Source organism: Strongylocentrotus purpuratus, unplaced genomic scaffold, assembly GCF_000002235.5.
Source record: "Strongylocentrotus purpuratus isolate Spur 01 unplaced genomic scaffold, Spur_5.0 spur5_scaffold_15, whole genome shotgun sequence".
Lineage (NCBI taxonomy): Eukaryota > Metazoa > Echinodermata > Echinoidea > Camarodonta > Strongylocentrotidae > Strongylocentrotus > Strongylocentrotus purpuratus.
In genome coordinates this window covers 37,066,434-37,083,711 of record NW_022145600.1, presented here as the reverse complement: position 1 = coordinate 37,083,711, position 17,278 = coordinate 37,066,434, and the positions used below count along the sequence as shown (strand labels likewise).

Genomic DNA, 17,278 nt, shown 5'->3' with positions numbered 1-17,278 from the left:
TTTTACTAATTCGCTGTCTTTCGCTTATTTATTTTTTTCTTCTTCACGTTATGCTTTTTTATCGTTTATTCTTTGCTGTGTCCCCTACAGTGTTCATTTTCAATTCCTTTTTTTTTCCTTCGCATTTTCCTTTCTTTATGTACCACGAAATAAATGCTCCTTCATAACGTTTCCCCGAACAAATGTATAATTCCACCGTCTAGTCATTAATCATGTTTATGTAGGCTAACTCGTTGTAGTATGTCTTTTCAACCCCGCAACTAATTATTTTGATATCCTCCGATAGCAATTTCGTTCCCATGTCTGGCCCCTTTTCCGTCTTTTCTGTTAGCTTATACCTCCGACCCTTCCCCGTCTCTCTCTCTCTCTCTCTCTCTCTCTCTCTTTCTCTTTCTGGTTCTACTTGATCTCTCTCTCTCTCTTTTTCTTTCTTTCCCCTCTGCATGTCTGTCTGCCCCCTTTCACTCTTCGTCTATCTACTTCATTAATTGTATAATTCTTCATGACTCATGTTTCCGTTTCTCTTCCCTACCATCTCTCTTTCTTTCTTCTTCTCACAACGAGCCCCCCCCCCCCTTTATTGGGGGGGGGGGGTAGATTTCCTTTCCCTTGTTATTTGCCGCACTCCGGCATGTTTTCTCTCTATTCTCCTTTATTTGATTCACCATGTCGCAAAAGGGAGGTCAACACAGCCTGTGGTTCAACATAAATATAATCCCTCTATGAAGGAAAAAATACCCCAAAAGGGTTTTCTGCCTCACTCCTTTGCTGTTGATGTTTTTGTTGTTGTGATTATTATCGTGTATACCATTTCCTCGGTATATGCTAGAGTGACATGTCTCTTCTATCATAAATGTTTTCTCCAAGATCACATATCATGTGCTATTCATGATTCCTTTCCGCCCCCACTCATTTCACATAAAAGTCAAGTCAACATGCTATTTACATTTTCTCCTCCATTTCCAAAGTATTATGATTTTCTTGAACAAAACCTGGCCGTCGTGATTTTTCCAAAAAATGTTCAGATACATAATTATATTTCTTTCCAGTTTTCTTCACAGTGGTTAATTGTGTTGGCAATGGACACTACCATCTTCATCATTAATAGTCATGACGTATACCTTAGAGTTGAGTAAAAATGATTTGGTAGCACAACATCATCATCCTCCAGCCACAGAGACTTCGAGGCCGATTAATACGTTCAGCGATTCCTTAATTTCAACACTGGACCCAACACTGACTCTACAAAAAACTTTAACCATAACCCTCACCTGGTTTCTTTAAAGAAAAAAAAACCCGGGCGATATCGGATTACTTTATAAAAAATAAAAAAATAAACCATAGTTAATTCGCTCGAATTCCCTTCATTTTTATTTTGTATGTAACTATCTACACATTTCCCTATAGCCAAACAATTATTTCTCACTTAAGAATAATTTGTCTATGGTTGTATAAATATATAATAAAATATCACCTGTTGTGATAAGCTTAAAGGTGATGGAATTGAATGTGAGAATTGGGGCCAATACACGAAATTAATTTAATCTTGAACTTTATTGACTTTACTCTTTATTGTCGTTTGTTTTTCTTTATTTTAACATTTTGACCGTTTCAAGGAAATATTTGTGATAATGTAGTACGTGGACAAAACAGTATACACCGTTTAATCTTTCCCTTTTCTTTCCATCAGCCTATATTACGTGAAATTATGTTATTTTCTTTATTTGATCCGCAATTGTTGAATGTATGCTACGTGAATTTCATCAGTAAGTCACCAAGATTTAGTGGCTGTGTCACCTTTTCGACTGTTCATGTCCCGGGGAAGTGAAAACAGTATTAGTAAATGATTCAATAAGCTTTTTATTTAACTCTTTATTCCCTATGTCCTGTGAACTTAATATTTTCATTTGCAATCTGGATAATGTAGAAAGCTACAATAGCGTCGCCTGCATGTGGGTTACTAATACCAATCCATGAACGCGAGAGGGTGCTACTTCAGAACAAGGCTCAAGAAGAGTTGATTTGGTGATAGCATGGAGGTGTATCTTTTACGCGTGTCGTTTATTTGAGAAGAAACCAGTCTTCAGATCCTGAATATGGTAGAACGGGGTGAAGTGGGAAAATGACGATGCGAGACATATCGTCGTCGTCCCCCCCCCCGGATTTTGAAAAAGTGCCCCCCGCCCCCCCCCCACCCCCCCCAAAAAAAAAAGTTTATAGCAAATAGGCCTACTTCCTAAAGACTACAAACACACTTTTGGGCTCTGAAGCCTGGAGGGCTTAAGAGTGCAGCGTTTAGACTAATCAAAATGCAAAAATCTTCTCGCTCGGTCGCTACGCTCCTCGCATAATATCCTTCGTTATGTACAAATAAATATTGTAGAAAAACTGAACTCCGTTGGTATTACCGTGTAATACAGATTTTTTTTCTCGCACTTCGCCCCCCCCCCCCCCCCCCCCCGTCATGAAAAGAAATCGCCGCCCCTGCTACATAATGACACTTCAAGAGACCAATCATTATTTAAAAAAAAGACAAGTTTGAAAAAAGGAAAATGTGGCCCTCCCTCGGTGAACTGAGTCAAATTTTACAAGTGATTGTTCCAAAGTAAGTGCTTGAATATTCAAGGTAATACGAATATTTGACTTTACATTCACTTGTAAAGTCGACCTAACGATAGATACCCTTTGTAAACATAATGGATAAATTGATGAGTATTTTTTCAATTTGTTAATGTTAAGCTCAATATTTGTTCAAAATAATACTGTTTCGTAATAACATTTATATTTACAGTAGGTTTGCGGGTGCACCATGTGAGAGAGAGAGAGAGAGACAGAGAGAGAGAGAGAGAGAGAGAGAGAGAGAGAGGGGGTGTGTAGTCCTGAAAAGGACTGTTGTTATCTTTCTTAGCTTATAGTTCTAAGGAGAACTATAGCGCTTGGAGAGGATGAGTGGCTCGACGTTTCGAACAGGTTGACTATCCGTTGCGTTTGTTACACACAATGTTGTCTGAAGTATTTTACAGGAATTGACTAATACAAGTTTATTTTTTGAATAAATAAGTACGATATTTTTTATTATGACTGGTAAAATTAACGTTCCTAACATAGACGAAATGGGAAAAAGTATCCCTGTTCACCCCAATAAGATATTTAAAAAAAACTCCGTAATGTTATTTTTTCATATGGCATTGAAAGCCTTTATAACTTGATGCCAAGAGGTAATGACAATAGGGGGCCAGGCCAAGGCCAGGTCCGAGTCGGGAAGGGTTATCATATCTCCTTAAATTAAACTTTGGTTCCATAATTCTAGAAATTAACTAAACAAAATAAAAACAGACAACAACAAACATTCTTCCAATTCAGTGGACTGCATGGGGCGATATTCTGAAAACTCTTTGATTAGGTCAAGCTCCCCCAGTGAAGGCTCCTCTTTTGAGGACAAAAAAGGTGAATTTTCTTTTTCTTTTCTTCACATCGAGGATACCATATCAGGATTCAGACAATGGCGCACATAAATGCCAAAATTGCTTCAAGAATGTAAACACTAACATTCTTTACACCATTTCTGGATTTCGTGAGCAAGACTGTAGTTGACAGACAGGTTAATGATAGCAGATGGTGGCTTGAATAATTCTACGTTATGGGGGATACCAAACGAAGTGACTACTCGCCGTTATTGACGCCTTTGGGTGAGTTGAAAACATATTAATTTTAGTGTTCAGTCCCACGCATGACATTTTTTCGGTCATTGTCAGTTGCTGTCGAGTTATCCTTGATCGCTACCAAATAAAAAGACATCAAATCAAAGGGTTGTAGGTCTAGTAATTATTGCTTTTCTCCTGCTGTTTCCATGGTTTCTACAAATTACTTTGTATTATTAAATATTTACAACTCTTTCCCAGTTCTGTGTTTGTAATTTTAGTGAATCAGAGTAGATTTCTAAATTCTAACGTTAGGTCTACAAATGTAGATCTTCTTCTTCTTGTTCTTCCTCCGCTTTTTCGGAGATCAGCGATCCCATGGGCCGCAAGACATATAACTAAACAGGAGCACAAGGTACCGGTAAACATCAAGGTAATGGACTGATAGCAGTCGATCGCGATAGGTGCATTTTATGGACAAAGAGTAAAGAAATAGCCAGTAAACTTCTATAATGTAGTAAGTGGCAGTACAGGATCAAATGGGAGAAGAGTAGCATTGGTAAATAAACACGGATCACTGTCATCATATTGTGACGCACACAATGATCGTCATGATCATGATGATCGTAGAGGAGGAAGTACTATTGTTTGTATTTTTTTGTAGAAATATAATTTTTCTGTCTAATAATTATAGACTCTAAATGTTGATAATAATATTCAACTCTAGGTCAGAAATTGGAGTCTCAATTAAACAGAGATGTTGTGTGTGCGCTATAGTATCCTACTGCAGTGATTGAATATGTGCGGCTGCGGTGAGATAGTTTTGAGTTTTGAACTTACATTTTGCAATTTACACACAAAAATTGTGCTGTAGGCCTAGTCAAATAATCTGAAAAATACTTGAAATACAGGTATCTTATGTTACCCATGCATATTGATATTGACAGAGTTGAAATACACATTACACACACAGATCTTGTATACATGTAGCCCTGACTCCTGAGTTCAATGTTTTTTGGAATGAAGAATCTTAAACTTGTGAAATTTACCACATAACTTTCTCACACATTTAATCTTAAATGGATGTTTTAAAAGACGTACTTAATAAAACTGATTCAAGCAAGTATTTGTAATCAACTTTACTGCCTTGGCAAACTCGGTTGGATGCATGAACACTTTCAGGGGAAGAATACGTTCAAGTGCTTTCAAACTTTTTGAAGAATTTGATGGCAATTGTATTTTCTTCCATTATAAGATGTCCAAGAATGAACGCAGAATAAATCAGGGCATTCGTAATATGTAAGTTAATTTTGTGAAAGTTGCCTTTTGCTAAATTTGATGAGATTGGAAGAAAATAAAGTGAGATATGGTTCTGATTCTCAAGAACTGCTGCCAGATCGCAAATGAATTTTTTTCTTTCGTTTTCAAATGGTTATGAAAGTTTATTTGAACTCACTCTTTGGATCACCATGACATGTTGATACTACCAACCCAGAATCATGTGTAATTGTGGCTTTGCCAATTTAATGATAAGTAGCAATTCAATATAGTGCAAATGAACAGAGAGTGTCACTGATGCTGAATGCAGAGTGTCATTTGTCCTCAGAAAAATAAATGTACTTGAGATATGCATTTAGAATACACACTCCTTTGATGAATGTAATTGACTGAGGGAGCTGACATGTCAGAAACAGACAGAGATGTTGGTAATCAAGTTGTATGTATTTTTGTTGAGTCTAAAACTTGAAAGTTACTTGTCATGATATCATTCTGCTGCTAGGAAGACAAGATACAACAGAACAAAATCTGCATGAATGTCTTTGATTCTAGACATGATTTTGAGCTTGGATTAGACTGGAAATATCTGAACTGCTTCACTTTGGATATTCAGTTGAAGAGTAGGATTTCTGAGTGAAGAATTTGAGATAGAAATTCAACAATATTTTAGATTTATTTTTCCGTTTTGTATTTGGCTGTGAAAAAAAATTCTGCTCAAGCACAACAAGTCATGAGGACCTCATGTTAAGCAGGGGCATGTTTTATAGTGGTTGTACTGTTGTCATCTTTTCATGTTTTAGGCTCTGGATTCATTTTGTTGTTGTTGTTTAATTTAGGCAAGTCAGTCAGTTTATGACCATTATTGCCGAATACTATAACAAATTTGTTTTGAATTCAAATTTATGTATATATGCACTTACATACATGTATATGTATATTTCTTCTTCTTCTTAAAAAAACAACTCCAAAAAAGGGGGAGATAATGATATCATGTTAGAATACCTATCCCTGTCCTTTAAAAAAAAATGTTGAGGCGCTATCCTGACAAACCTGTTTCTCGGGGGGGGGGGGGGGAGGATTCCCTTATGTCCCTCAAACGTGGACAGGGGCGCTTTTTGAGAGTTTTTTAATCTCGAAATAGACAAATTTATAATGGTTGTATTGTTGTCATTTATGTTTTAGGCTCTGGATTCATGACAGAAGAGGACTATAGAGTGCAATACTGGCCACAGCTAGAGGGCGCTGTGCAGATGCTTCTTACGCAGGAGCCTGGGGTCTATATGAAAATATCATATGAGCAAATGTACAGGTATGTCACTTTGACTGGTTTGATTATCCTTACTGGTCTTTAATACTGGAGTATAGTTATAAATAGAATACAGCATGGTACATACACAGTTTAAAGTAACAAGTACTAAAATGGACCTGATGCAGTTTGATTCATTTGATCAGAATTTATGATTAAAAATAGTTTTTTTTTTTAACATTGTCTAAGATTTGACGTTTGATTTCTATATTTTGCTGATTGTTTCTTAATTTGTTATATATGTGTGTGTATCTCATCCTTTTTCTTCTTGACAGTTGCGTATACAAGTGTGTTTGTCAGCAGTTCGCTGAGAGAATGTACTCTGACTTATGTAATACCATCACATTACATCTTCAGCATAGGGCAGTGCAATTACAGGTAGGCCGCCCATGATACCTTTTTATTCATTTCAAATTATTATGACCGGTAGACTATAAATTATTAACAAGATGAAGACAAAGACAAAGTTTTCATACAAATTTTTATAAGGTGCATGAAACCTTATTTTTAATTTTAAACAAATCACAAACATTGTCTTTTTCTATTTCTTAACCAGAGAATGTAGCAGATCACAAGATACTACCAGTATACCTGCTGTCCACGTATATACATGTATACAAGAATGTGAATTATCTGGATTATGACCAAAAGCCAAACATGATATGTATCAACCAATAAATGGTACATCAGAAGTTCCAGTAGTTTGCCTGAACCTGCCTGAAATAGACCTTTGACAATATATTGTTGATTTGTAGGACTTCATTAGTGAAAATGACTTCATAATAAAACTTATTTGATGAAACTTGACATATTGGCTTTGGTGTGTCAGATTTTTCTAGTTTTTGCAATAGATTATATCTATCTAATACTGTTTTTACACTGGCAAAATTTTGCTTAACCCCGTACTATAGGTGGGGTTAAGGGGGGTTTTAGCCCCACCTATAGTCCGGGGTTAAGCTTATTCCACTTTCTGTTCAGACTCGTATTTACCAAAGTGGGCTAGCCCCACCTATAGTACGGGGTTACCTGGCCCTGCAAAATAGCAGGGCTGACCCTGCAATTGTGGTGCTAACTCCTGCTAACTCCGCAATTGCGGTGCCAAGCTAATGAATGAGAACAGAGAACAAAAAATAGTCCGGTACTATGCAATGGAGCGTATCGCAGCTGGCCAGATGCAAAGTAAGAGCCCGCTGTCCAACCATATAGTCTGGGGCTAACGAATTGCAGTGAGAACAGCATGAATTTTCTTATTCCGGAATAGGCGCTAGTACGGGACTAAAAACAGCGTGTGTGAAAAGCCAAAAAAGTTAATCCGGTGTTAAGGATAGTACAGGGCTAAGCAGAGTACGGGGCTAAGCAAAACCAGTGTGAAAAGAGTATAAGGGGAAAATGTTTTTGTATTTGCAATAATCTAATTTGTTTTCTTTTTACAGAACTCTTCTGAGTGTCAAGTACTGGAGCAGTTTCATCACATAGTAAAGCAGTATACTCAGGCATTGGGTGGCATTGTACCCATATTTAATTACATGGTAAGTCTTCATTAGTAAGTTAATGAGAAATGCATGACAAATACAACTGATTCATTGTTCTATTATTTGACTGACTGCTCTCTATACTTACCAGTATTTCCCTGTGATATTTTCACTCACCAGTACTAATTTGTATGGGTTCGTATGATTCACAATTGATATTTGATTAGTTTCAGGTTATTGGCATGTAGTTGATCAAAATCATTTATATCTGTAAGAGTAACTGAGTTAAAGTCATTATAGATTTATCTAGCGCTGCTCAGTGGCTGCCGGGCTCACAATCAATTGGGCAAAAAGAATTTCCATTTTCGGTTTAATGAAATTTGGAGTGGACTTTAAAAGATTATTATTATTATTATATTATTATTATTGAGAAAAGAAAGTGAAATATTTGGGTAAATGGTGGATTGGTAAAGAGGGAGAAGGAAAAAAGGAGATTTGATGAAATTTTAGCATTCTTTTAAATGAAGAGAGAGACAGAGATACATGGAGAGACAAACAAACCATGAAGCATTACCCATACACAATCTTATAACGTACAGTATTCTATTTATGCTACAAAATATTATTCATAGTCATTTTCTTCCCATTATATTTCTCCCATACATGTATTTGTTTTCTTTTCAGAATCGTTTCTACATAGTACCTCGCATCAAAAGTGAGCTTAGGGTTGAATTAAGCAAGCTCTTCATACAGTACATAGTGGACATACACATAGCTAGAGTACTAGGTGAGCATTCATATGATCGTATGTAAAGTGATTAATAACAAGTTCCATATAATAATTCTGAATATTTTATCATGAAAATTGTTTTTGATAAGAAATTTGTCAGATTTCTTTGATAGGTAGTAAGATACCTATGATCAAAAGCAAGTGTAGAGATTGTATTCACTCTCGAATTTATTAATAGAGAATATTGGATATTGCCTTCAAGTCCATTGAGGAACATGATCCCAATTTATTTCATTAGTACAGGTACCAAGGCGCTTGTTACCGTATCTGGCTACAGAAAAGGTATTTGTTCATTGAGACTTGTGAATTACTCTGATAGTGTAATATGATACAAACAAGAGAAAGAGAAAGCCAAAAGAAAACTTGTTCCCATACTATCCCTCTCATATTCACCCCTCCCCCTCTCTCTCTCTCTGTCCATTTGTCTGTCCGCCTCTCTCTCTCTCTCTTTCAATCTTTCTCTCTTCTGTTTCACTCCTATATTTCTCTCTTTCTCTTTCTCTTTCAATCTGTCTCTTTCTTTCCTGTGTCTCCTATATATATTTCTCTCTTTCTCTTTCTCTTTCAATCTGTCTCTTTCTTTCCTCTGTCTCCTATATATATTTCTCTCTTTCTCTTTCTCTTTCAATCTGTCTCTTTCTTTCCTCTGTCTCCTATATATATTTCTCTCTTTCTCTTTCAATCTGTCTCTTTCTTTCCTCTGTCTCCTATATATATTTCTCTCTTTCTCTTTCTCTTTCAATCTGTCTCTTTCTTTCCTCTGTCTCCTATATATATTTCTCTCTTTCTCTTTCTCTTTCAATCTATCTCTTTCTTTCCTCTGTCTCCTAAATATATTTCTCTCTTTCTCTTTCTATTTCAATCTGTCTCTTTCTTTCCTCTGTCTCATATATATATTTCTCTCTTTCTCTTTCTCTTCCAATCTGTCTCTTTCTTTCCTCTGTCTCCTATATATATATTTCTCTCTTTCTCTTTCTCTTTCAATCTGTCTCTTTCTTTCCTCTGTCTCCTAAATATATTTCTCTCTTTCTCTTTCTCTTTCAATCTGTCTCTTTCTTTCCTCTGTCTCCTATATATATTTCTCTCTTTCTCTTTCTCTTTCAATCTGTCTCTTTCTTTCCTCTGTCTCCTATATATATTTCTCTCTTTCTCTTTCTATTTCAATCTGTCTCTTTCTTTCCTCTGTCTCATATATATATTTCTCTCTTTCTCTTTCTCTTTCAATCTGTCTCTTTCTTTCCTCTGTCTCCTATATATATTTCTCTCTTTCTCTTTCTATTTCAATCTGTCTCTTTCTTTCCTCTGTCTCCTATATATATTTCTCTCTTTCTCTTTCTCTTTCAATCTGTCTCTTTCTTTCCTCTGTCTCCTATATATATTTCTCTCTTTCTCTTTCTCTTTCAATCTGTCTCTTTCTTTCCTCTGTCTCCTATATATATTTCTCTCTTTCTCTTTCTATTTCAATCTGTCTCTTTCCTCTGTCTCCTATATATATTTCTCTCTTTCTCTTTCTCTTTCAATCTGTCTCTTTCTTTCCTCTGTCTCATATATATATTTCTCTCTTTCTCTTTCTCTTTCAATCTGTCTCTTTCTTTCCCCTGTCTCCTATATATATTTCTCTCTTTCTCTTTCTATTTCAATCTGTCTCTTTCTTTCCTCTGTCTCATATATATATTTCTCTCTTTCTCTTTCTCTTTCAATCTGTCTCTTTCTTTCCTCTGTCTCCTAAATATATTTCTCTCTTTCTCTTTCTATTTCAATCTGTCTCTTTCTTTCCTCTGTCTCCTATATATATTTCTCTCTTTCTCTTTCTCTTTCAATCTGTCTCTTTCTTTCCTCTGTCTCCTAAATATATTTCTCTCTTTCTCTTTCTATTTCAATCTGTCTCTTTCTTTCCTCTGTCTCCTATATATATTTCTCTCTTTCTCTTTCTCTTTCAATCTGTCTCTTTCTTTCCTCTGTCTCCTATATATATTTCTCTCTTTCTCTTTCTATTTCAATCTGTCTCTTTCTTTCCTCTGTCTCATATATATATTTCTCTCTTTCTCTTTTTCTTTCAATCTGTCTCTTTCTTTCCTCTGTCTCCTATATATATTTCTCTCTTTCTCTTTCTATTTCAATCTGTCTCTTTCTTTCCTCTGTCTCATATATATATTTCTCTCTTTCTCTTTCTCTTTCAATCTGTCTCTTTCTTTCCTCTGTCTCCTATATATATTTCTCTCTTTCTCTTTCTCTTTCAATCTGTCTCTTTCTTTCCTCTGTCTCATATATATATTTCTCTCTTTCTCTTTCTCTTTCAATCTGTCTCTTTCTTTCCTCTGTCTCCTATATATATTTCTCTCTTTCCCTTTCTCTTTCAATCTATCTCTTTCTTTCCTCTGTCTCCTAAATATATTTCTCTCTTTCTCTTTCTATTTCAATCTGTCTCTTTCTTTCCTCTGTCTCATATATATATTTCTCTCTTTCTCTTTCTATTTCAATCTGTCTCTTTCTTTCCTCTGTCTCATATATATATTTCTCTCTTTCTCTTTCTCTTTCAATCTGTCTCTTTCTTTCCTCTGTCTCCTAAATATATTTCTCTCTTTCTCTTTCTCTTTCAATCTGTCTCTTTCTTTCCTCTGTCTCCTATATATATTTCTCTCTTTCTCTTTCTCTTTCAATCTGTCTCTTTCTTTCCTCTGTCTCATATATATATTTCTCTCTTTCTCTTTCTATTTCAATCTGTCTCTTTCTTTCCTCTGTCTCACTCATATATATTTCTCTCTTTCTCTTTCTATTTCAATCTGTCTCTTTCTTTCCTCTGTCTCATATATATATTTCTCTCTTTCTCTTTCTCTTTCAATCTGTCTCTTTCTTTCCTCTGTCTCATATATATATATATTTCTCTCTTTCTCTTTCTCTTTCAATCTGTCTCTTTCTTTCCTCTGTCTCCTAAATATATTTCTCTCTTTCTCTTTCTATTTCAATCTGTCTCTTTCTTTCCTCTGTCTCATATATATATTTCTCTCTTTCTCTTTCTCTTTCAATCTGTCTCTTTCTTTCTTCTGTCTCCTATATATATTTCTCTCTTTCTCTTTCTCTTTCAATCTGTCTCTTTCTTTCCTCTGTCTTCTAAATATATTTCTCTCTTTCTCTTTCTATTTCAATCTGTCTCTTTCTTTCCTCTGTCTCCTATATATATTTCTCTCTTTCTCTTTCTCTTTCAATCTGTCTCTTTCTTTCCTCTGTCTCCTATATATATTTCTCTCTTTCTCTTTCTCTTTCAATCTGTCTCTTTCTTTCCTCTGTCTCCTATATATATTTCTCTCTTTCTCTTTCTATTTCAATCTGTCTCTTTCTTTCCTCTGTCTTCTAAATATATTTCTCTCTTTCTCTTTCTATTTCAATCTGTCTCTTTCTTTCCTCTGTCTCCTATATATATTTCTCTCTTTCTCTTTCTCTTTCAATCTGTTTCTTTCTTTCTTTCTTCTGTCTCACTCATATATATTTCTCTTTTTGCTTTCCTTTCTCTCTTTCTCTCTTTCTCTTTCTCTTAATTTCTCTTTCAATCTATCTCTTTCTTTCTTCTGTCTCACTCTTGCTACTTGTTCTCTCTCTCCCTCACTGATCTTTTTTTCCTTCTCTCTCTCTTTTTACATATTTCTTTCTTTTCTCCCGTCATTTAAACTTTCCATACCTATATTAACCTCTATCTCTTAATTTCTGTATATGTGTTTGTTATCACTCTGCTTTGTATGTTCTCCCTTTATAGCCTTGCTGGAAGAGGCCCAAACCAAACCTTTTGCAGTGCACCCTAAAGTAGCCTCTGAAATCACCAACAGTCTCTACTCATTTAGTCAAGGTCAGTCATTCCCCTCCTGGGGAACCCCCTTCATGGAGTCATCATCTTAACAATGTCAAGTCACAATCAAACACAATTCATGTGTAACTATGGCAACTAAACATACAAACATAGTTTTAACAGTAAGAGGTGAAAGCTGTTGCTGTTGCTGTTATCTATGCTTACAGGATTAATAAATGAAATGCCAATCAAATCAAGGCTCATTTTGTATCTATGTACTAAACAAGGGGCAAGGAATATATTATTGATGGATTCATCATCTTAACAATGTCAAGTCTCAAACACAATTCATGTGTACCCATGGCAACTTAAAATACAAACATGGTTTTAACAGTAAGAGTTGAACGCTGTTGCTGTTGCTGTTGCTGTTATCAATGCCTAGAGGATTAAGAAGTGAAATGCCAATCAAATCAAGTCTCATTTTGTATCTACAGTATGTACTGAACAAGGGGCAAGGTTAATATTATTGATGGATTCATCATCTTAACAATGTCAAGTCTCAAACACGATTCATGTGTAACCATGGCAACATGAAATACAAACATAGTTTAAGCAATGAGATGTGCATGCTGTTGCCTTGGTGCCTTATCTATGCTTAGCGGATTAAAAGGTGAAATGCCAACCAAAGCAAGGTTCATTTTTTTATCTCGTAACACTGGTAAGGTATAATTTTCATGTTCAAAATGTAAAGTTTGGAACTGAATGTTGAGTCATTATACAATACTGCATTCGTTTGTGTGTAGGTGTGCTTAAGGGTTTGGGTACAAGAATTTGATTGTGAATATTAATAACTCTCACCAACCATACTCTGATATCATTTCTTTTTCTGTAAATCTTATTGGGGATCCCAAGTTAGGGGGAGGGCCATGGGTGTTTTTACCACAGGAATTACCAATATCTAGCCCTGAAAAAAAGCTAAAATACTCAAGTAGGTTTGGGGGAACAGCAATTTACGCCCCCTTCACCTTTGCACCATCCAAATTATTGTAACATGGATTCTCTTTTGAATGTTCTATTTACTGGCATTAATTGAATATTGCAATGATATGGTAAAAGTAAAATGATTGTTGTTTGATTCCAGATTATGCTCAGCTGAATCCTGCACTATTTGCCAAGTACATCCCTAACATCCTACCTCCGACAAGGTTAGAAGATATCCCCGTCTATATCCAAGAAACTCAAAGACTACAACAAGAACTCACTGGGTGTCAAGAATTTAACAGGTATGATTGTTTGATGATTGTTTAATTGTCATATAAGTAGTGGCAGAGCCAGGATGTTGGAATAGGAGGCTAGTGTCTCAGAGCTGCCAACTAGTGCGGATTTCCCCTAATTGGTACGGAAATTAACGATCATTACGGAATTTCGGGACGTTGTCTAAAACTACGGATTTAAAAAATTTAAACAAATAAAAGTTTTCCCCCAATTTTTTTTTTTACTGATTTTGAGACTTGTGATTACTGATTTTCTGTTCTGGAGGTTGGCAGCTCAGGTGTCTGTAGTATGAAACCCCTGTGCGTTGATGCTTATAAATATCAGTTAGAAAGAATGGATAGATAACTATCATCAATGATTTTACAATTTTGTTACACTGAATTTTCTTTTTGTTTACCTTGCAGACTAGGTCACATACGGAAACGAACCAATGAAGATGAGCTGATAAACAGATGACAGTACTAGATGCATCCATCTTAACTTATCAAGTAAGAAATAGCATGATATACTGAACAAAGATAGGTACAAAGAATATTGCCCAGGCTGGGGTTTTATTAATTGGCTATGGATGTTTGATTTATGAGAACTTTTAACTTTGTTAGAATGATAAACATGTCATGTATGGCAATTTGTATAAATAGATATAAACATCTGTTAGTGCTGCCTAAAGAAATTCATTTTTTCTCTTTTCTGATTAAGAAATAATGTATTCACTATGTGTCAAAGATATGTGAGTGATTCAAAATTATTGCAGCATGATATGGATTGTAGTTGGGCACTAAAGAGTTTGTATACAGTAGGTTTATGGTTCCACCTTGTAAGAGAGGGAGAGGATTGGGGAGTCCTGAAAAGGACTCTCAGTAATATTTCTTGAGCTTATAGTTCTAAAGAGAATTATAGCGCTGGTTGGAGAGGATGGTTAGTAGGAGGGGCTTGACGTTTCGAACAGGTTAACCGTCGTCAGGAGTAGGGAATAGCTGGCGTGCATGGGCTTAAGTCACTGGGTTGCGGACGTGGGGGTGCTCTGTATCCGTGGGTGGGGTGTGGTGTCGGCGACACACACAGTGTGTGTCGCCGACGTAGGACTCCCCAATCCTCCCCCCCCCCCCTCTCACATGGTGCAATCGTTGGCCTACTGTATATCTACATCACCATGCGAGCCAATACTTATAAGCAGCATCTAGAGGGTTTGTACATTTGTGCTTGATTGGAGGACCTGCAATCAAACCTGATCGATCACAACTATTTGTAAGACGGGGTCCCAGGAAATGCAAAAGGGCAGATTTGTCTGCCACAATATTCTCAGTCTCTATTTTTGTATACGTACAGTATATATTTGTCTGAACCTATGTCCTATGTTCTATCTTGTGTAACCCAATACCTTCAGGAACCAGGTGGCTAATGTATTCAAGCCTAAGAGAATGAAATAATTTAGTAGCCAATGAATTAATGACATCTTATCTCTACTTCTTTTCCTCAACAGATTATATCAGCTTCTGTGAGGCTCTACAATGTCTGTGTGAAATTTAGTTTTTACGTTTGCAAGTCTGATGAAATCTGGGGTTTGGAATAAGCTCTCACTATCCTGTTCAACTTGCCTCCTACTCGATGTCCATGTCTATGCTAGAGAAGTTTACAAGGATGACTTGTGTTGCAATAATGTTATAGGAATTTACAGTAGCTTTGTATTAGAGGTTTACACATATATTTTGTATTTGTTCTAATCTAATGAGAAATTACTAAACAATTCAATCACTGAAGGTCACCTGTGATATACAAATTCACTAGCAGTAAAGGCTTCATGCTTTGTCAGACTGTTGTGCGTGCTCACTGTGCTTGAAGGTCGCTGGCATAATATCAACTTCTCACCATACCTGGTGCTGTTACTTTACAGTGGTCTGGTAGAAAGGATTCTTTTGTCCAAGATCTGCGTAAACGGCCCAGGTCTCTTTTATTTGTTCAATTTTACCACTGGTTTTGCTATTGCTATTCCTTCTGGGTTTTTTTTGCACTCGCTGGTTTTTGTTTGTGCTACATATAATCATTTTTGGCCTTTGTGATGCAATCATACATAGCCCTATTATTTTGGAAGAATCATAAAGCTTCATTGTGTTATTTATTTATTTATTAGACATGTCAACAAGTAAGTTGCACTTTTTTATTAAATCATTCCCTGTACATCTGTTAAATTTATACAAATAGAATTCATGGCTTTAATTTTTGTGCATTTACCTAGGTTATTCATTTTGTGTGTGTTTTTAATTCTGGTCCCCCCCCCCCCCTCCCCTTGCATCGTAAACAGTTTCAATTACATATTGCATCATAATGGTTAATTATGACCTGGTGAGTCAGCACAAGTGAACTTATTGCCTGCCCTCTGGGCCCTCTTGTATAGAAAGTTGTTTGTAAATGCAACTATAAACAAATCAGCACATGTTCCAAATGTGTGATCCTGAATGGTTGGAAATCAAGTTGTAATTAGTTGTGATGAATTCTTACACTGTACTATTAGGAGTTACTTATCCTACGAGAAGATAGACATGTATTTGAATATGTTGTTTTATTAGGAGTTACTTATCCTACGAGAAGATAGACATGTATTTGAATATGTTGTGTACCGTAATTTATTGTGTGAATATTATTTTCTGTGTGAGGATTTTAGTGCTTTGTTTGTGTTAAACTCAGGATTCTTAAAGTTTTGTTTTCTTTTTCTCTGTGTGAATTGTATATTAAGAATATGGATCAGTATTAATTCAAAAGAATGCTAAAATGCTTCCTTGAGTTATATGTTTCAGTCAAGAAGATGTAAAGTCTTGAATTATCCAATGAAGCAGGACTTTGTTTTTTAGTCTTGAAAGAGTTATGACCATAATTCAAAAGTTAGATTTAAATTTGTTCTTTTTAGGTAGCTTAGTAAATCTAATGGCACAAAAAGATGCGTCCGGAACGCAAACTACATCAGCGTTGACAATCATAATTTCGATTTTATCACACATTGGTAGAACCCCATTGTTAGGATATGGAGCTGTTCAATGCATATGCCATCCTGATGAGGCTTAACGTTAGCTGAAATTAAATTCAGACAGGTCAAAAAGAACTTTTTAACTAACAAACATCATTAATTATAATGCATTTGTGTTCTAGACGTGTATTTTCATGCCAATACATCATGGTAAACTACCCTATACTGTGGGAATTTAAGTACAAAAAGGCAAAATTTACAAATAAAAATCCACATGTATTACACAAAGAAAGTCAGCTCCTATTGAATAGGCTAATGAGACAAGGAATTACATGATCTAGATGCAGACACTTTTTTAATATATTTTACTTTATACTGAGGAGTCACATCACCATGTCATGATCAACTTTTATTTTCCCAAGTACAAGATTAGATATCATATCTGCAGTGAAGAGGGTGAACACTTCCTATCAAGGTTAATATCTCTTGTCACTATAGTACATGAGATTGTGTAGCTTGGAAAGAATAATACATGTAAGTATCTGGTTATATTACCTAGACTCCAAGAGTCCCTTTTTAGAAAGAACTGAGACACAAACATCAGATTTTTGTGGTAACTTCTAAATGGAATTTGAATTCTTCTATATGCTTCTCGCACTAGACTATACATGTTGCATGATATTGGAAATAAATAATGTGTTGTTGCAATTATAACAGGGACTGTAATACCTCGATCACACCATCGAGACTGATGTAAAACCAATGACAGACTA

At 35.6% G+C, this 17,278-nt stretch overlaps 1 protein-coding gene across 1 annotated transcript; it reads left to right on the top strand.

Annotated features, from left to right (window-relative positions):
* Positions 1-3,444: 3,444 nt before the first annotated feature.
* On the top strand, positions 3,445-16,305 carry LOC575355 (CDK2-associated and cullin domain-containing protein 1). The gene is made up of 9 exons (XM_775760.5): positions 3,445-3,689; positions 6,102-6,228; positions 6,501-6,603; positions 7,659-7,754; positions 8,382-8,484; positions 12,239-12,328; positions 13,410-13,551; positions 13,948-14,031; positions 15,027-16,305. The coding sequence occupies exons 1-8, from the start codon at positions 3,641-3,643 to the stop codon at positions 13,997-13,999; spliced, it is 762 nt and encodes a 253-aa protein (XP_780853.3). The 5' UTR covers positions 3,445-3,640; the 3' UTR covers positions 14,000-14,031; positions 15,027-16,305.
* The last annotated feature ends 973 nt before the right edge of the window (positions 16,306-17,278 follow it).